Source organism: Amyelois transitella, chromosome 8 (assembly GCF_032362555.1).
Source record: "Amyelois transitella isolate CPQ chromosome 8, ilAmyTran1.1, whole genome shotgun sequence".
NCBI classification, from domain to species: Eukaryota; Metazoa; Arthropoda; class Insecta; order Lepidoptera; family Pyralidae; genus Amyelois; species Amyelois transitella.
In genome coordinates this window covers 2,119,702-2,139,289 of record NC_083511.1, presented here as the reverse complement: position 1 = coordinate 2,139,289, position 19,588 = coordinate 2,119,702, and the positions used below count along the sequence as shown (strand labels likewise).

The following is a 19,588-nucleotide window of genomic DNA, read 5'->3' as shown; positions in this document are numbered from 1 at the left end:
TACATAATTAATATGTTATAGCAATTCTAAAATCAAACAAAAGAAAAAACGATTTAAAAATCGAACGGATCAAATGTTTATTTAATCTGTGACTACTCCCAACCCAAACGAATTAAGACTGCAAAATTCGAAGAAACTTTAAATTTCGAACCGATCAAAGTTCGGTTCAAAGCAAAAAGATAAAGGCGTGCACAGACGAGACCGAATGTTTGCCGGAAGCCGCTTCCGTTCGATCGAACAACATTATTCATAGTGGGGCCCACGAGTGAAAACTTCGGCCGATACACGAAACTTGGAATCGGCTTGCTTTAGTTTACGGTAAGGATGGACATTGATTTAAAACATAATAAGATACTGGACAAGACTTATTTTCTTATCCTTATATCTGAAAATCTTGGAATATATTCCTGGATGGTCAAGTATTGATTATGTTTCATATGTTCTGAAATCTGTGTAATCAAATCTGTGTAAAAAAATTATATTTAATGTTTTAGATATAATATATATAATATATATATACATATGTAAAAATAATACAATATTAATCCGTTTTAGAAAAACAAAATGAGTAGCTAAATAATATGAGTAGTTTTCATGCAACCTGATCAATTTAGGATACTCTAGGACTTGACCTTTTACAAAACCGAACTTATATCAAGTCCTTCCCATTCTTACGTTAAAATTTTCAGTCTAGTATTTTAATGTCGTTGGGTCAGAATATTGCGGGACTGCGCTTTTTGTGGTTAAGCCGCTTAAATTGTGAAAGTTTATGAAAGATTTCATTTATGATTGGCAATTGAGTTTAAACAATAAATTTTCCATTTCAATTATCTGTCTTTACTTTTTCTCAGTTTCGCTTATTGGGAGTTCTTGCTGCACAAGTTGTGTTGTCCCTTTAATCTCTCTTTCTACATTATTTACAAGAAAAGATGGTAAAAAGAAAAGATGGTAAAACCGTTTTCCTTATGGAAATTGTGTGAAACATTGTACAGGATTTTGCGGAACACATCATATTTTTTTTTAATTGGTTATGATTTTACTATAATAATACTACTAATATTATAAATGCGAAAGTTTGTGAGTATGTCGGTATGAATGTTTGTTACTCTTTCACGCAAAAAACTACTGAACCGATTACGATGAAATTTGGTGCGTAGGTAGCTGAAGACCCAGAATAACATATAGGCTATAGACTTTTTGTCTACTTTTTATTATATATGTATTATATTGATAAAGTTTTCATGCGGACAAAGTCGCGGGCGGTTTCTATAACAATTTTCCATTTTGAATAGAAATCAGTTGATAAGATGAATTAATCATAATTCATAAGTAAACGCTTTCAGCTGAACGTGGCCTTCGAGTCCTCCTTAGACCGCTGGAAAGATGATAATTGGATTCCATAACATAAGTATGTTATTGATTGACACAATAATTAGTACTAAACCACAATATTGCGGCGCCATTCAGATACGTCGATGATTCAATTCAAGGTATTTTGCAGTCGAATTAGATAACTTCTAAAACTAAGATCTTACATTGTTATTTTACAATCAAGCAATAATTTTTAATATTTATTTTATATACATACATACATAAATCACGCCTCTTTCCCGGGGGGGTAGTCAGAGATCACATCTTTCCACTTACCACGATCCCAGCACAGTTACCTCCCCCTGTCTATTTGAATCCCAAAATCCATCATAAAGTCATACAGCTGAACGTTGCCTTTCAGACATTCCAGAACTCTTGCCTCTGTCTACTCTGTAAGGAATAAAGTTGAATTATGTATATGTTTCTTTGTTTATTGTCCCGAAATAAAAATAGTCCGAACAATTACGTCCCCAGAAGACTCGTATCGTTCTTTTCAAAGAAATTAGGACAATGTCGTAAAAACAAGGAGAATAAATCGCTCTTGCTTGGATTTTTCACGTGGCTTAGCCAAATCTGCGACTTTTAATGTGGCCCGATTCGTCTCGTGGGACTTATTTTATGTACTTTCACATAAATTGTCTTGTTTTTGTCAAAGATTGCGTTACGGCGCTTTAAAAAATGGATGTTACACTCATGACTGTGTTTCCTAATATTGTAGTAATTAATGTCGTGTATAAATAAAACCGCTTGATATACTGTAATTGCATTTATTTGGCAATAGTAGAATCGTAAATGATTTAAATAAGTAGGCTTATTATGTAAAATAAAAAAAAATATTCATTACACATAATTATCTTCTTCAATTCATGGAAATGGATGTGTATTTGTTTAGGTATTTTTTTAATTTGTGTGTTGGTCGTTCCCGACATTTTTTTATGGATGTCGTAAAAGGCGACTAAGGGAGCTTATAAACTTGAGATTCTTCTTGAAGCCGATGGGCCAGCAAGCTGTCACTATTTGAATTTGAAATTCATCAGTAAGCCATACATGCTCAAAGTATGTTTGAAAGTATGTAGGTATGTATATATTTTTTTAATTTTTAATCCAATAAGTATTGCGATTGGTCTTTGTCTTGATCAAATTTTGTACATTATCTTAGTTTGTTCATAAGATACTCCTTTTCTCCTTTTTTATTTATTACGAAATCAATACACCCTTATATTAATTTTAGGTCTTATCGGAAGTGTGAAAATTAAACTCCGTCGTGTTATTTAAGAGTTTTATTACTGAAATCAGAATAATTTACATTGTAAAAAATACACATACTCCAATAATTTACGCTAAGGTTAACATTTCGCTTTCATAATAGCTATTTTACAGTTCCAACTATAGCTTCGGTTTATTTAGCCTAAAACTTTTTTAGTTTAACATCTAAATTAATAATAAGATCAATTCATCCATATTTCTTTACTTTCATTTGATATCTTCTAGTTTTGAGAGTATAAAATAGTTATATTATTGCATAACTTTCTTTTTCAAGAAGCATATTTGACTGAATAGTTTGATGTCTAAAACGTTGGTAACATAGAAATTTCTTTATAGTAGAAGTGATATTGATTTGTATTCCTGTGTGGTAAGCTTTAGAACAAAAAAAAAAGATTGCATAGAACATTATTTTTCTCTCCAATAATAAAGTTTAAACCCTCAAAAAGCTATACTTTTCGAACGATCGACTGGATATGTATGAAGTGATCTTTAATTTCATTAATCAAATAATTAAAATTATTGAAACCAATATTCTCAACTCTCATGTTACTATCTGAATCAGTTTCATGGGACTTAAGATCATCAGTTGAAATTCTTTGAAGTACAAAACCGATATAGTAATATTTAAAAGCTTCATATTTCTTTGGCATAAGCAGACATTATATAATTTGTGATTTGTAAACTGAAAATTGGGATTACCTAAATGTAAGTCAGGAACAACTAAATGTGTCCCAATGGCAATATGGACCGCCAATACAAGTGATGTATTATATTTTTTTTGTCTTCCACTGTACCTAGTGTAGTTTCAAAATTGTTGTTAACTTTTAAATGGATAAAATTAATTCTCACTTCTTAAACATTGTCAATTGACATAGATTCTTACGTTTCAATACTTAGTTGTAAACTATTTGAAATGTATACAATAAATACAGGTCCATATCTTTGTAAATTAGTCTGAATTGCACTAAAGCGAATTGCGTCATCAAATAAAACATATAGAAGGTAAGCTATAATCTAAAATACTGACTTATCTATTAGAAGCTTTTTTACATTTAATCTTTATTAAAAAAAATGTTCTTTGGATTTCACATCGACTAAACAAACTACACTTTATTGAGTTTCTGTCACTTTAATTCTTAACTAAACGATATGTATGTTAACTATTTTAGTCTCAAGAGAGCAGTTTAGTGTTGTTTTAATTATTACAGCTATGACAGATAATGAATTAATTGGTATTTGGGGAGAAATTGTGCAATAAACTTGATTGAAATGTAAGTTAAGTATGATTTGACAAAACAGTTAATTATGGTTAGAAACGAAATTTGTACAGTAAGAAATACTGCTCACTGCTTCTTCAATCTTCAACAAGGGAATCGAAATAATGCAGTGATCAGATTTCCGTGGCTAGTCACGGAAATTGGAACACTGATCTAAATCTAAATCATGAGCATGCACAGATGTAAATCATGACCATATTTTGCCATAGGCAGAATCAATGTAAACCTCAAATACTGTTAATCCGTAGTGATCTGCGCCGTGTAAAAAATCACCATGACCTCTTTTAGAATTAAAAATTTTGCTCTAATAGTTTTTTAGTTAAGAAGTTTATATAATCTGTGAAATTAAACAATGACACTTTCTATTGAAAACTAATATAAATTTAATTTTACAGCATAAGACACCACTTCATTTTGTACTAGAGCTGAAAATGTATTAGTGTTTCTAGATTTGAAAAATCACATTCATTAACTATATCTCCTAAATATATGGAAAAGCGTTTGGCAGGTTAAATAGGATAAACTAATATCTACTTAAACATAAAAAAGTTTTGAATTTTTAAATCTTCTGAAGATAATTGGAGATTTGAGCAAAATTAATTTGCAAGCAAATTAAATTTTACACACTTCAACTCACTTCATCCTTAGTCCTAACAATTGACAGAGAAATCAAAATAACTTCGAACAAGCTCACTTAGATACAGCGATAAATGATAAAAGTCTATCTAATCCAAACATTCACAGTCATCTCTTACTAAATTTATTTTTTACAACAATTTTATTGATTACTTTCTTTACACACCACGAATTTACATCCAAACGAAGGATCAATGAAATTAGAATTTGAAACGAACTGATACTGGACGGACAGACAAAGATGGTAAGAGTATTTCATGGAATATAAAAAGAAATTGAGACGTGCTTGCAAAGATTCTCAAACTGGCCTCTAATAAACGCGTTCCAAGAAAGAAACTAGATAAACATAAGTTTTAAATTTGAAAAAGGAATTACGTGAGATTATTCCGCCAGTCTTCTTGCTTCTGTTGCGTTGTGCAGTTGGTTGCACACCATCTTGATTGCATGGTGGGTGGGCAGGGCGCCCCACCGGGTCGTTGGCGGCGAATAATTCTGCGCGTGCGCACCACTGATCCTACGCAGCCACCGTCACTGCGGCATGTACTCCATTCTCCCCAGTCTGACACGCGGCAGTCTAGGAGTCCTGAGAATGAGAAGATATAAAAAAAATGCCTGATTGCAGTTTTTGAGTATAACTCTAGGTTAGGTAGAGGTTTTTACACCTCTGACACATTTCCAAACTAGACTAGATTAAATCATAATTTTAGCAATAAAAAATTAAGTTTCTTTTTATCTATAATGTGCCTTACTTGCTCTTTTCCGCTTCCTCCTCTCAGCGGGATCAGCGTTGTCAGCGCGGAGTTTGCGTCGCCTTCGGGCTCGGTACCGCCTCGCCAAACTTCGCATGGCGGATCTCTCACTGGCTGTGGGCCCTGAAGTTGGTAGCTCATTGGCTGAACGAGGCTCTTCTGTCGTATTGGCTGTCGTGTTCGTCCTATGAAATAAAAAAAAAATTATTCGTAGTTGGGTAATAAATTGAAATTTTTAAATTGCGTTCCTAATTCAAAATTTTGTTCATGTAGACTACAAAAGATTGGGAACAATTGGATTGTGATTGATAGTGAAATTAGATAAATTTTAGCGTGGTGGTTTTTTTCTGCTTCAATACTATAATGGAGTTACTTATCTGAATTAAATTCTTACCTAAAATTATATCCCCGGTTCCACAGCTATCTAGGGGCATCGTTATATGGTATTGTTAAAATTGTGTTTGCCATTATCAACATGTGATCTAAATGTGTAACTATCTCTGTTTAAAAATATAATAGGAATTTGTTATTTTTAAGTTAGTAAAATAGAATGCGAAACAGATTTTCAAATAAAATTAAAAAAACTCTGAAGATGTGACACTAAAGAAATTTACTAAAAGTAAGCATAACTATCAAAGATCAAGATAATAAAGAATGAAAGTAGAAGTTCTACATTTATACATCAAATTACACTCTTAATTCTTACGGCAAAAAACTTACAATGTATAATAAGAATAAGCCCCATCAGGCGTGGTCAGGGCACCGTCGGCGTAAATCTTCGGCGCTTCGTTCCTCTCGACTTCTTCAGCTATCGACAATGCTCGGTTCCCGTCCAGCACATCGATGCTGTTATGACTCAGTTTGTCAAGCTGGAGAACATCATAGCGCCGGTCGTCGCTGGAACGGTGGAACACTTCCGAGAGCTCATATTCGCGGAGCTAAAAACATACATACATACATATAGTCACGTCTATATCCCTTACAGAGCCAATAGTCCCGTAAAGACTGAATGGCCACGTTCAGCTGCTCGGCTTAATGATGGAATTGAGATCCAAATAGTGACAGGTGTCTAGCTCATCGCCTAAAAAAAGAATCACAAGTATGTAAGCCCTATCCCTTAGTCGCCTTTTACGACGGAAAGAAATGGAGTGGTCCTATTCTTTTTTGTATTGGTGCCGGGAACCACACGGCACTATTACCGATTTAAAGGTAGAAGAATGTCAAATATATTTACAGTCTCAAAGCATACATTTAACGCGAGATATACATAAGTAAATATTTGTATACCTACGTACGTTTACGTAAAATGTTCCCGAAATTAATTTACATAACATACATAAAATCATAAAATCACGCCTCTTTCCCGGAGGGGTAGGCAGAGACTACCTCTTTCCACTTGCCACGATCTCTGCATACTTCTTTCGCTTCGTCCACATTCATAATTCTCTTCATACAAGCTCGGCGGTTTCGGGTACTTTTGACCTGACCCTTTACCAGGACGTCCTTAATTTGATCAAGATACGTTCGTCTAGGTCTTCCCACTCCGACCTTTCCCTCCACACTCTCCTTGTATATCTGCTTAGTCAACCTGCTTTCATTCATCCTCTCCACATGACCGAACCATCTTAACATACCCTTTTCTATTCCTGTAACTACATCTTCTTTCACATCACAACATTCCCTTATCACGCTGTTCCTTATCCTGTCACTCAATTTCACACCCATCATACTCCTTAACGCTCTCATTTCCACTGCATTTATTCTGCTTTCATGCTTCTTTTGCCATACCCAACTTTCACTCCCATACATTAATGTCGGGACCAACACGCCCCTGTGCACAGCCAGTCGAGCCTTTTTGGATAGTTTCTGACTGCTCATAAAGGCATGCAAAGCTCCATTCACCATGTTCCCCGCGTTCACTCTCCTTTCAATATCACTGTCATACTTGCCATCTGATGTAAACTTTGATCCTAGATATACAAACTCTTTCACTTGCTCCACTTTTTCTCCTCCAATCAAAATATTACATGCTGTCATTTCTTTCTCCATTTCAAAAACCAGTGTTTTAGTTTTACTTACGTTCACTTTCATTCCTTTCTCTTTTAAAGCTTCATGCATACAGTTTACCATCTCCTGTAACTCCTCCGCTGATGACGCCAGTATAACCTGATCGTCGGCATAGAGCAGACATTTGACGAGTAACTCATTCATCCTTAATCCACTTTTAGACTCTTTCAAATCTGTCAAACAGCTATCCATAAATAGGTTGAACAGCCACGGTGACGCAACACATCCTTGCCTAACGCCTTTCTCAATCTTAAACCACTCAGTGTGCGCTCCGTTTATCCTGACACAAGCACTCGAATCCTCATATAAGGATTTCAGTGCTCGTATTAAGAGACTGCTCACCCCATGCATAGAAAGTGCTGACCACAATTCATTCCTCTCAACTCTGTCATAGGCCTTTTCCAGATCTACGAATGTGCAATAGACTTTTTGACTCTTGGCCAAAAACTTTTCGGCTATGCACCGCAAGGAAAAGACCTGATCAGTACATCCCATTCCCTTTCGAAATCCCGCTTGAGCATCCCATATTTTGTCATCAGTTTCATTCCTGACTCTATTAATCAATACCTTAGCATACAATTTGCCGACGACGCTAAGCAGGCTTATACCACGATAATTTTTGCAGTCCAGCTGTGACCCTTTTCCTTTGTAAAGTGGCACGATAACAGCCTTACACCAATCTTTTGGTACTCGGCCGCTTCTCCAACACAAATTGAAAAGGCAGTACAACTGACTAGCTACTACGCCTTTTCCTGCTTTAAGCATCTCGACCGACACTCTATCACACCCAGCAGCCTTTCCCGCTCTCATACTCTTAAGTAAGTGCTTCCACAATTTCGAACATTTCAATTTCGCCTTCCATCTCATTCTCTTTTTCTTCGCTATAGCAGAAATCTTTCTTATTTCCTTCCTTTTTTTCAAATAAACTTTCAAAATAGTCCTTCCATATCTTTAGTACACATTCTTCTCCTTTCACAACGCTACCATCCTGGCATCTGATCCTAGTCAGCTCTCTGGTTATAGTATTTCCTCGGGCTGACCTTACGGATTTCCAGAATACTTTCAGATTTGACTGAAAGTCTTCTGATAGCCTTTTATCAAAATCCTCTTTATACTCTTCTTTCTTTCTAATCACAGCTTTCTTAACCAAATCTTTCATTTTCTTATATTCCTTACGTGCTTCATTCACATCTTCATCTATGACCTCTTGCATTCTTAAGTTAGCTTTTGCTGCTAACAAATCCAGCCATGCTTTCTTCTTTAATCGCACAAGTTCTTGCACATCTTTACTCATCCACGCATTTTTGTGATTTTTTCCTTTCCTTCTTCTACTTACACCACACACTTCAACAGCTACTTTCACAATTCTTTCTTTAAATTCCTTCCATCCATCTTCAATATCGCTCATTTCCTCTAAATCTTCAAATTCATCCTTCAGTCTATTAATATACTTCTTACCTACATCCATATCTTGCAAATTTTCTACTTTTACTCTTTCCAAAGCGCTGGTTTGCTCCCTTACCCTGTGCCGCCAGCGATTGAAGATACCCCTTATCCGGGATATCACCAGTAAATGGTCCGAGTCAATGCCAGCACCGCGATATGCACGGGTATCCAGCACTTTGTTCTTCAATCTTTCATCTACAATCACAAAGTCTATCATACTTTTTAAAATACCTTCCACTCTTGTGTAGGTGTGGATCTCTTTATGTTGAAACATTGAGTTCGACACAAAAAGATCCCACTCTAGACAAATTTCTAATACACTTCTTCCATTATCATTCACCTTTTCGTCACCAAACGCACCAAGCACCTTTTCATATCCATCACGCTTTACACCCACCCATCCATTAAAATCACCTAACATAATAATCTTCTCATTTGGCTTGGTAACTTTCAATACTTCTCTTACACTATTCCAGAACTCCTCGTTTTCGCTTTTTGCTGATGTTGTACCCCTCGAACCCACATCCCAAGGTGCATAAACACCTAGAACGAAGATCCGAGTGATTCCAACTTTCAGCCTAATCCATAGAAGACGAGGGCTGACACACTCATACTCATTCACGCACTCAGCCATTCGTGCAGAAAGAATTAGACCGACCCCTTGACAGCCTCGGCTGGTACTGGAAATTCCAGACCAATACGCCGTGTAAGGGCCGTGCTGCGTCGCGTCGCATCCTTTCCGCTTCGTTTCATTCACGCACAACACATCCAAACGTCTTTCATCCATCATCTGGCATACTTCCTCAATCTTATCCTTCATTCCTCCTCTTACATTCATCGTCGCAAAGCGGCTTTCAGCAGACCGCATACCGCTCCCGCCGGGAACGAGACGTGATGGGGTGCGGACACCATCGCCGCCATCTAGGTGCTCTTTCAAAAAATTTGCATCCATGCGATTCCCACGAGACGCTAGGGAAAAATTTTGTCCGCCCCAGCAGAGCCCCGCATGCCAGGGTAAGGCTAGCCATTACCTGGGGGTGCCCAACCCCATGGCGGAAGTGGCACGCTCGAGACTAGGCTCGCCCCTAGCCATGCATCCATCGGCGCGGCAGACCTTAGATTGGCAGGGATTTACATTAAAGAGGAATCCCAAGTCTATCCCTTAGTCGGCTCTTACGACATCCGTGGGAAAGAGATGGAGTGGTCCTATTCTTTTGTAATGGTGCCGGGAACCACACGGCACGTCACGCCACAAGGCCGTCATCCTTGATCAGTATCTGTGCGACTTGGTATCTGGTCTTCCTCCTGAGGCCAAATTCCAATCAACTGGCCAATATATTAACAGTGCTTTCAAGGCTTCATTTAAGATCTAACCTTTATGAATTGAAACGTAGCGATTGGAGGCAATCTTCTCAAATGCGGGTAGAAGAAGGATCCCGCAGGATGCGACGGGTATTTGGAAGTGATTCTGTACGCCACCCCTTGTGGTGCCGTCGGCCAGTTTGGTGCTGTGAAGGTGAAGCCGTTGTCAGTGCCTGCGTCCAGGGGATCCACCTGATAAACGTACATTAGAGAATTGTTATATTAAAATTCGTTTTAATAAATGAAAAAAGGGTCACCACTTCTATCTGGGAATAATCAATGGTGCCGTGTGGTTTCCGGCCCTTTCGAATAGAACCACTTCATATGGATGTCCTATGGATGATGTAAAAAGTGACTAAGGGATAGGCTTATAGATTTGGTATTCTTCTTGTAGGCGATGGGCTAGCAATCTGTCACCATTTAAATATCAATTCCGCTGCGTGACTTTACAGTATTTTTAATACTGTTGGCTTAGTCTGCTCCGCAAGAGATTACGACTTATGTATGTATTTTTTTATAGTTGTAATATCAAGTCCGTATCACACTAAATCCTGTACAAAGTTCCTAAAACCTCGACCTTCGAAGAGAAATCTAATTTATTTCACCAGGCATTGACTTTTTCGCCACTACTTTCAAATAAATCCAAATTTTTACTACAGTTAATTCAAGTATTAAAATTTGAACTTCGTAATTATTATTTAACACGTCTTTTTTTTTTTATAAAAAAACAATTACCTCTATGGTTATGCTATCCAGCCAGTTTCCATCGACACAGAGGTCGAAACCGTCGATTCCAATGAACCAATCGGGAGACGGGATCATTCGCGCCATCACGGAAACCTGGAACAATATTTATGGTTATAGCGTATTATGTTTTTGGCGTAAACTTTGTTATAAACTTACTGCTTTTTTAATTCCAATAATATTCTCTTTTAGCGAAGCCTATATAAAAGTAGTAAATTGATGTAATTCATAACTAAAAGTAGAATAATTATGCGTTGTAAACTTCCATGTTGCTTCTTCGTACATTGAAGGTATTAAAAAAAACAAAGTTAATGCACTCTCGATGAGATTACAAATTTTATCTAATATTTTGTTTATCTGTTGATTGGCATAGACTACTCAAAAGATTCTAGAATCTTGAAAGGTTATAATATTTTTAGGTTATAAGGTAAAATATAGTTCATATTATTGTTGCCGGTATTTCAAAAACTTATTTATCTAGATTTCTAGATAGATTTATCTAGTAGAGCCGACTGGTTTTATAAACGGAATTAGGTCACCTAAGCTGCGCTAGGCATCTCTCGGAAAATGGGATTTGTTTTTTATTCGTCTACGGCTTTGATCGTTCTAATTAAAATCATGAAATCCTTGGAGAATTTTTTTATAAGCGAATCTACGAGTTTTATGAGAAGTTAGTTAACTTTCCTTTGAAGTATTTAATTACCACGAAATGTTAATTTGTTTTAATTGAAAAAAAAAAATATGAACAAGTTGTCATGCCCACGATGGTGTCTTTTTTTTTATCCAGTAGTTTATATACTTATTATCTGTCCCTTCAAACGTTGATTTGCCATATAAATGATTTTTTAGTTATTTCTAGTAAAAAAAAGATGTAAACGGTGTACGTACAACCCTTATCACTAAGGGGTATGAAAAATAGATTCCAATTTGGCCAATTCTCACACCTACCCAATATGCTTACAAAATTTCATGAGAATCGGTCAAGCCGTTTCGGAAGAGTACGGGAAAGATCATTGTGACACGAGAATTTTATATATAAGATACGTATCAATAATTCTCATTGCAATTGGTGGTGTCAAAGTAACACAACTTCGTTATGACAATTTTATGCATATAGTGTGGCGTAGTCGTCTGATTTCACACAAATATTATTCCAAACCACATTTAATGAAAAAAGGTTTGGTCATTCTTCATCCTCCTGGTTTTTAGTTGCATCCTCACCACTCTGAAGAGGAGCCCGGGGTATGCCTTTGACCATGGACCCTGGATTGGGTTAGTCAGATTTTACGCGAAGACGACACCCTGACCTGCGGAGGTCAGATGGGAGTTCATGTAGAGGTTGCGGCATCTTTGCAGGATCGATCATAATTACACATCCAGTTTCCTGAATGTGCCTGTTTTCTCACGATGTTTTCCCTCACCGTAAGACTTTGGACTTAACTTTACTTCTTATAAAATATACCTTGGTAACGTTGAGTAGATATCCCATAATACCATACTTGAACTGACTTTGGGGCTGATTCAATCTGTATTATTTATACCTTATGTTCTTGCTTGCTTGCTTGTTAATGCCGTGTGGTTCCCGGCACCATTAGAAAATAGAATAGGACCACTCCATCTCTTTCCCATGGGTATCAAAGGCGACTAAGGGATAGGCTTATAAACTTGGGATTCTTCTTTTCGGCGACAGGCTAGCAACCTGTCACTATTTTCATCTCAATTCTACTCGTATATCATTAAGCCAAACAGCTGAACGTGGCCTATCAGTCTTTTTAAGACTGTTGACACTGTCTACCTCGCAAGGGATATAGACGTGATTATATGTATGTATGAATGTATGTTCTTGCTTCATTTAAAAGTGAATACAAAATGTGACAATACTGACACCTCATGGGCTACAAATCAATACGTCCGGCGAAACCCGTTGGCCCGGCCCGGCCCGGCCCGGCCCCGGTCGGACCCGGTTATAAATTAATCCGTCAGGTTCAAACATTTCACAACCGTTATGTTTACGTCAGGCGAAAATGAAACAACCAAATTGAAATCTAGGAGACATTTTACAATATTCTTTATTATAAAACTGTAAGTGGTTAACGTGTCAGTCTGCTACATCCTCCATATTGGGTTCAATTTTATCAAAGAAAAAAATCATTATTTATTTGGTTTTTGTTTTGGCTGTTTTAACTAAATGGTCTGTGAATGAATGAATACTTATAATAGAGGGGAAGGAAGAGAAGCCTGGGTTATGCCTTTGACCATGGATCCTAGATGGGGTGAGTCAGGTTTTTACACGAAGCTACTCCCATCTGACCTCCGCAACCTATGCAGGAGAACCTAACTGTTTTGGATCGGTCATGGTTACACATCCAGTTGCCTGAATATGCAGGTTTCCTCACGATATTTGCCCTCACCGTAAAAGCATCGGTTAGCATTCAAATAAATATACTCTGAATGAATGAATTCGGAGCTTCAGGTAACGCCAAATGCTAGGTATTTATAGTAGGTAATATAATAAAAAGAAATGATTAGTATTTTTATTTGTAACCAATAGACTCAAACACTACTCGACTCTATCTATTTTTATAATAATTGTACAGAAACATACAAAATCATCAAAATCCATACGCCACTTTACATATTACCCTATTTTACATATTATTACGCTATTTTCATATTATTTTGCTATTTTACATACATATCAATTAAGCAACCAGATCCCCTCAAACTCTGTTGTTCTCTCATGGTACTAGATTATATTGTAACTTAATTGATTACGAACTATTTATATACGCTGCTTTTTAAAATCCCACCAAACAGAAGTCCGGCGTAAAAACTAGTGTACATATAATAAAATAAAAAAAATCCTAAAACAGATTTATGAACTGTTAATGAAAACATCCTGTAACCTGTTTATAGCCTCTTTCCCAGTTATTATTAATCCGTCAGATGCATTCGTCGACCATCATACATTTGTGGTTGCCTCCGGCTAAATTTACAACGGAATTGAATTTCCGAAGATATATTTAGCCCACGACAAAAATAGCGGTGTTATGTGTTTAGTAAATGTGTTTTAAGTCGATAATTTTTGTTTTTATTCTAGACTCTAGTTTGTATTGATTACTCATTATTTGTCGGCGCGATTAATTAGAGCGTTGTAAGGTGATTTATTTTTATTGTTTTTTATTTACTGGTGTGTGTGACTTGATTTCATGGAACTAAAGATGTTTCTGATTTACATCTTCTTTCTGTCGTTTTGTCCCAAATGGGTCTCCCCAAGGGGCTATATTACTACGATACACGGGAACTGTCAGGTGATCATATTTAAACTCATTATCTATTTTGCATAATTGCGTCGAAACATTTTAAAAGTACATTGAAATACAAATGGAACAACAAAAACAATAACAAAATGCGCAATGAAATAAACAATGGAAATAACAGGCAGCAGTAAAACAGGCGATGCAACGCCAGATAAAATTCCCTTCGGTGTGGCTCGCTTCCAGCCAAATTTTAGGGTTCCGTAGGGTTCCTTGTTCACCAGGGATCTTTTTCCAGATACAAGGCTACATCCCTACCTCTCACTTGATGGACTATAATTATCAAAGGGAAATCCCAAGTAAAGAAAAAATTTATGCTAACGCGAATTTTTTTATATTTTCCTCGGACTCTGCAGATAATTTATTTGATGTACCTAATTGATTTGATTTGAACTTTAGCCCTTGATCTGAGAAAAAACCCAAGGAAAAAAATTATATAGCGAAGGTCGATCGCAGTGTCCACCATAAAAACAGTAGTACCAACTTAACTTTTGTTTCCCCCCAAAAAAATTGTACCTGTGATGTGTAAAATTTTTTTTGTGGACTCTATTAGACTTGAGTTTGTAGCACTATAAAATAAAGTCTATTTTAAAAAAACGGATCTCTTTCTACAAGTGTTCATGTTTATAACAAAAGCTTGAGCACTGGACTTGAGCAAAAGACGATAAGCTCTTAGAAAAAGAAAAGAGGTTGATTGAAATTAAACTTACCTCCTTCATCAAAGACTTATAGCTATTCATTTAAATCTCATATATTATATCTCTCTCATCTCTGCGTGTTCCCAGTTGCACCCTCCGCAGAAGTCTTGCAGGGCCCGTGGTCCGCCTTTTATATTATATTCTCATAAATTATCTGAAGTACCAAAAATAGACCTGCGGAACACGATGCTCCAATTACCTTTTGTTTTTTCACGAACACCAAAGTCTGACGTATCGTAATTGTTCGCTCTCTCGAGTTTAATTAACGATGAAATACGATATTTTCGTCGATTGTTTGCCGGGGTAAAAAACATCGCTAGCAATTATGGGCCTACAAGTCAGGTAAAATTGTTTTTGTGCTTGTTTGTTGAAACTTTTATGTTTTCAGCGGATCTTTGTTTCGGAAAATTTGCCAGTTTCAGTGAGCATTGATAGAATGGGACTTGAAATAATGGACGACCTCATTGTTTGGAGAAGCTAAGTACCTAAGTGAACGTGGGTCATGATTCAAGGAGGTTTCGTCTGTTGACAGGGTACTCTGTGTTTCCCGCTGCATAAAGCAACGTGTATTTTCAGCCACCATAACTATGGAATGGTTAATACAGATAGTGGCTGATGTTTCTGAAATAAAAATTTGCAGCTAGCAGCACCTTAATACTGTTTATTTTATTTATTTATATCTATCATCAAGTTAAGGACGTCCTGGTAAAGGGTCAGGTCAAAAGTACCCGAAACCGTCGAGCTTGCATTAAAGTTATGAATGTGGATGAAGCGAAGGAACTATGAGATCGTGGCAATTGAAAAGAGGTAGTCTCTGCCTACCCCTCCGGGAAAGAGGCGTGTTTTTATGTATGTATAGATAATTTACTTATGTGCTTCTTTTATTGTATTCCTATGTATGGTAATTGAATTTATTTTATGTACAACGTAGGTAACTATTCCACCATTTTAATGACGACAGTTCGGTAAAACATGTATGTAGGTACCATATTTGCAAAATATCATTTGCGTGGAAATTTTATTCTCATAATTGCCGGCTTTGTCTGATATTATCGAAATTATAGTCCATTACAATTGTTTCGTGTATTTATTTCTCGTTTTATTCACTATCGGAAGAATATAATCCGCACGATTTATAATGTTAATGACGGGTAATTGCGGTTTTGAATTGTGGGGGTTTTTAATCTGTTCATGGAAGCTTTTAATATCTTTTTTATTAATTTATTTATCAACCAGTTCTGTTAAATTACTTCTTCTTTCTAGCTTTAGTCCCTTTGGTACCTCATCACCAGAGGAGCCCGAGGTAAGCCCTTGACCATGGATTCTGGATTGGGTGAGTCAGGTTTTTACAAAAAGCGACTCCCGTCTGACCTCCGCAACTTTCGCAAGTTAACCTAACCCGTGTTGGATCGATCATGGTAACTTGTAACCTATATTTGACAAATGTGAAATGAATTATGAATCAAATTATTAAATTTACTATCAAATACAATGAGATATCCTATAGTGAAGACATTGATATTTTTATATTTTAGTTAATTCAAAACAGATAAACTCAACATTCACAACACCACATATAGAACAAAGTGTCGGAAAGTTATTTTAGAAATTAATATAATTACACGCATACATTTCTGTTAATAGGGAAATTTACCTTTATTTATTGTATTGTCTGTTTCGCATACTTAGCTAAACAGTTGTGCATACACCCTTAGGATGCTAAGTTAGAATAATTTTATTTAATAATGGAACCTTGTAATATTATTATGTAGCGTCTGTTATTGTTTTTAAAAAATAATAATAATTTGTCTTTAATATATTATACTAGCTTTCCGCCCGCGGCTTCGCCCACGTGTAATTCGGTTATATATAGCGTTTTTTAATGATCTCGACAGGGCTTTTTCTTCCACAGGCTGAAATCTTCGATTTACGTGATTCTTTTTTTGTTCGGTAGAGTATACTTTCAAGTTGGTCCCGTTGTTACCTTGTCAGGATCTGATGATGGTATTCCAGGGAAATCAAGGGCAAACCTCAAATTTACAGGCAATTACGTTTTTGACAATTTCATAGATCTGTTTAAGTATTTGCGTCTGATAGTCATCATCCCATGTGAATGAGCTGATGATGGAAGGTACAACTCCTCAACGGTTAGGAGTTGAAAGAAAATTCTTACGAAGTTATACGTACATGTGAGGCTATTAGGTTGACCTGATAATAAAAAGTAAATCTCATTAACGTTAAGAATTTAGGTGAAAATGGATGCGGACAAATTTCGTCTCTTCACTTGTTTCCTTTTAGCTGTTTGTATGGGTAGTGTTAACACAAAATAGGGATTTAAAGGCGTGATGTTATTAATGTTATGCATGTATGTACATAATTATGTATGTTATTATGTATGTTAAAGAGACGACTGAAAGTTGTCATACAAAGTCTTTTTTTTTAAGGATGGGAAATCATCAAATGACCTCTCCCGCTCTGGGTGGAACGGAAGGGAGTGTCAGACTTTTACTGACTAAAACCCACCTCGTTCCTTCAGTTGCCCTTTGCGTTCCGGGGCCACGGTATCTCGTTAGAACTTTCCCGCAGCCCCGGCTCAGTTTATCCCGTTTCCCCCCCTTGGGGGTTGACATTTCAAAAATCCCTTCTTAGTGCTCACTTATGTTACTAAAGGAACCTCTGTTCAAAATCTCAGACTCCTATACCGAGCGGTTTCGGCTGTGCGTTAATAAATCAGTCACCCAATCGCACCCCCTAAATCACGATTGGAGGGTAGTTTGAAAAAACTTATAATGTCAAACATATTTACTTGCCTATGTACGTGTTCATGCCAAGTTTCAAGTTTATAAACCCAAGGAATAAGATTTTTCATAGAAACGTTTTTACCCCTTTTCCCCCCCTTGGGGGTTGAATTTCCAAAAATCCTTTCTTAGTGCTCCCCTACATATCCCAAGGAACCTACATTCCAAATTTCAGCTGTCTACGACCAGTAGTTTCGACTGTGCGTTGTCTGTCAGTCAGTCACTCAGTAACGGAAGAGTTTTATATATATAGATTACTTTTTGTTAGCTGACCTCTTACTTATTTTTACGTTGGTAACATTAAGAGATAGAATAGTGAGTCTGCGGTACGATGTAAGACGTTATAAAATGTATTTAAGAAGTCCAATAAAATAAGAAGATTTACGATATAATTCCGCACTGTTTTACTTTCATTCCCTCATATATATATTAAATACTCACTCTAGAATGATTCCCATCGACAAAGAACTCCGCTTCAGTCCTCCCCGCGCCCTGCTGCACCGCTGGGGCTCCAAACACGTCCATGGTCCCCGGGGCCGAGCCCAGGGTATCCGACCGACCGGACTCGGCGAACTGTCTAACAGCCGGAGAGACTCGACGACCTAGTCGGAAGAGGACGTACGATCGGTCGTGAGACACACCTGTGGACAAATACATTACATTACATAAAATCACGCCTCTTTCCCGGAGGGGTAGGCAGAGACTACCTCTTTCCACTTGCCACGATCTCTGCATACTTCCTTCGCTTCATCCACATTCATAACTCTCTTCATACAAGCTCGGCGGTTTTCGGGTGCTTTTAACCTGACCCTTTACCAGGACAAATATTTATAATATAAATAATTATTTTGTTACTACAAATGTGCCGTGTGGTTCCCGGCACCAATACAGAAAAGAATAGGACCACTCCATCTCTTTCCCATGGATGTCGTAAAAGGCGACTAAGGGATAGGTTTACAAACTTGATGTTCTTTTTTAGGCGATGTGCTAGATTTTTAGACTTAAGTTAAATAAAATAATGTTTCAAAATTTTTTTTAGAAACATTTCATATTAATTTATTTTCTAAACTCAGCCACAGATATCAAAAGTTTCTTGAGACAAATTCGAGAATGAGTACGGAAACGGTATTCACGTGTAATCCGTGGCTACTTTTTATAAATCTTAATAACCTTATTATTTCATGAATCACACTCCGTTGAAAATATTTCATTCACCAATTGGGTAAGAGCCAATAATAAATAATAAAAAAGATTATTTATTTATTATTTATTTATTTATTATTTTATTATTTTAAATAGCATCGCTGTCATGGCTTGGTAAGATTTGATCAAATTTTGTGATGTGTTAACTTTTAGAATTTGACCACAGTACCTATTACATATACTTAGCTTTGGTGTAAGTAAACATTACTACTTACTTAACAGTATTACTTTCAACCTTGACATTGGCAAAATCATCGTTTTGTTGAAAACAGGAGCCATAGCATTAAAAAGTGAAGTGAATTAGAGTATAACTGTAATCATCTCTTAGTGCAAATTTAAAATATCTTTGCTTTAGCGGTTTGGGCTGTTGATATGTGTTGTCAGTCAATTAGTTAGTAAGTGTGTTGTATTTAAATACATACATATGGTCACGTCTATATCCCTTGCGGGGTAGACAGAGCCAACAGTCTCGAATAGACTGAACGGCCACGTTCAGCTATTTGGCTTAACGATAGAATTGAGATTCAAATAGTGACAGGTTGCTAGCCTATCGCCTAAAAAAAGAATCCTAAGTTTGTAAGCCTATCCCTTAGTCGCCTTTTATGACATCCATGGGAAAGAGATGGAGTGGTCTTATTCTTTTTTGTACTGGTG

The 19,588-nt window shown here is 36.6% G+C and overlaps 1 protein-coding gene across 1 annotated transcript in view; it reads right to left on the bottom strand.

Moving 5' to 3' along the window:
• Nucleotides 1-2,699: 2,699 nt before the first annotated feature.
• LOC106137337 (spondin-2) overlaps nucleotides 2,700-19,588 on the bottom strand; it is a 45,769-nt gene continuing 28,880 nt past the window's right edge. The window contains exons 3-8 of the mRNA XM_013338147.2: nucleotides 18,173-18,372; nucleotides 10,910-11,014; nucleotides 10,187-10,366; nucleotides 6,020-6,237; nucleotides 5,300-5,484; nucleotides 2,700-5,133 (exon numbers count right to left, since the gene is read on the bottom strand). Of these exons, the coding sequence (XP_013193601.1) occupies nucleotides 4,922-5,133; nucleotides 5,300-5,484; nucleotides 6,020-6,237; nucleotides 10,187-10,366; nucleotides 10,910-11,014; nucleotides 18,173-18,372 (1,100 nt within the window). The 3' untranslated portion in view covers nucleotides 2,700-4,921. The remainder of the gene's footprint in view (nucleotides 5,134-5,299; nucleotides 5,485-6,019; nucleotides 6,238-10,186; nucleotides 10,367-10,909; nucleotides 11,015-18,172; nucleotides 18,373-19,588) is intronic.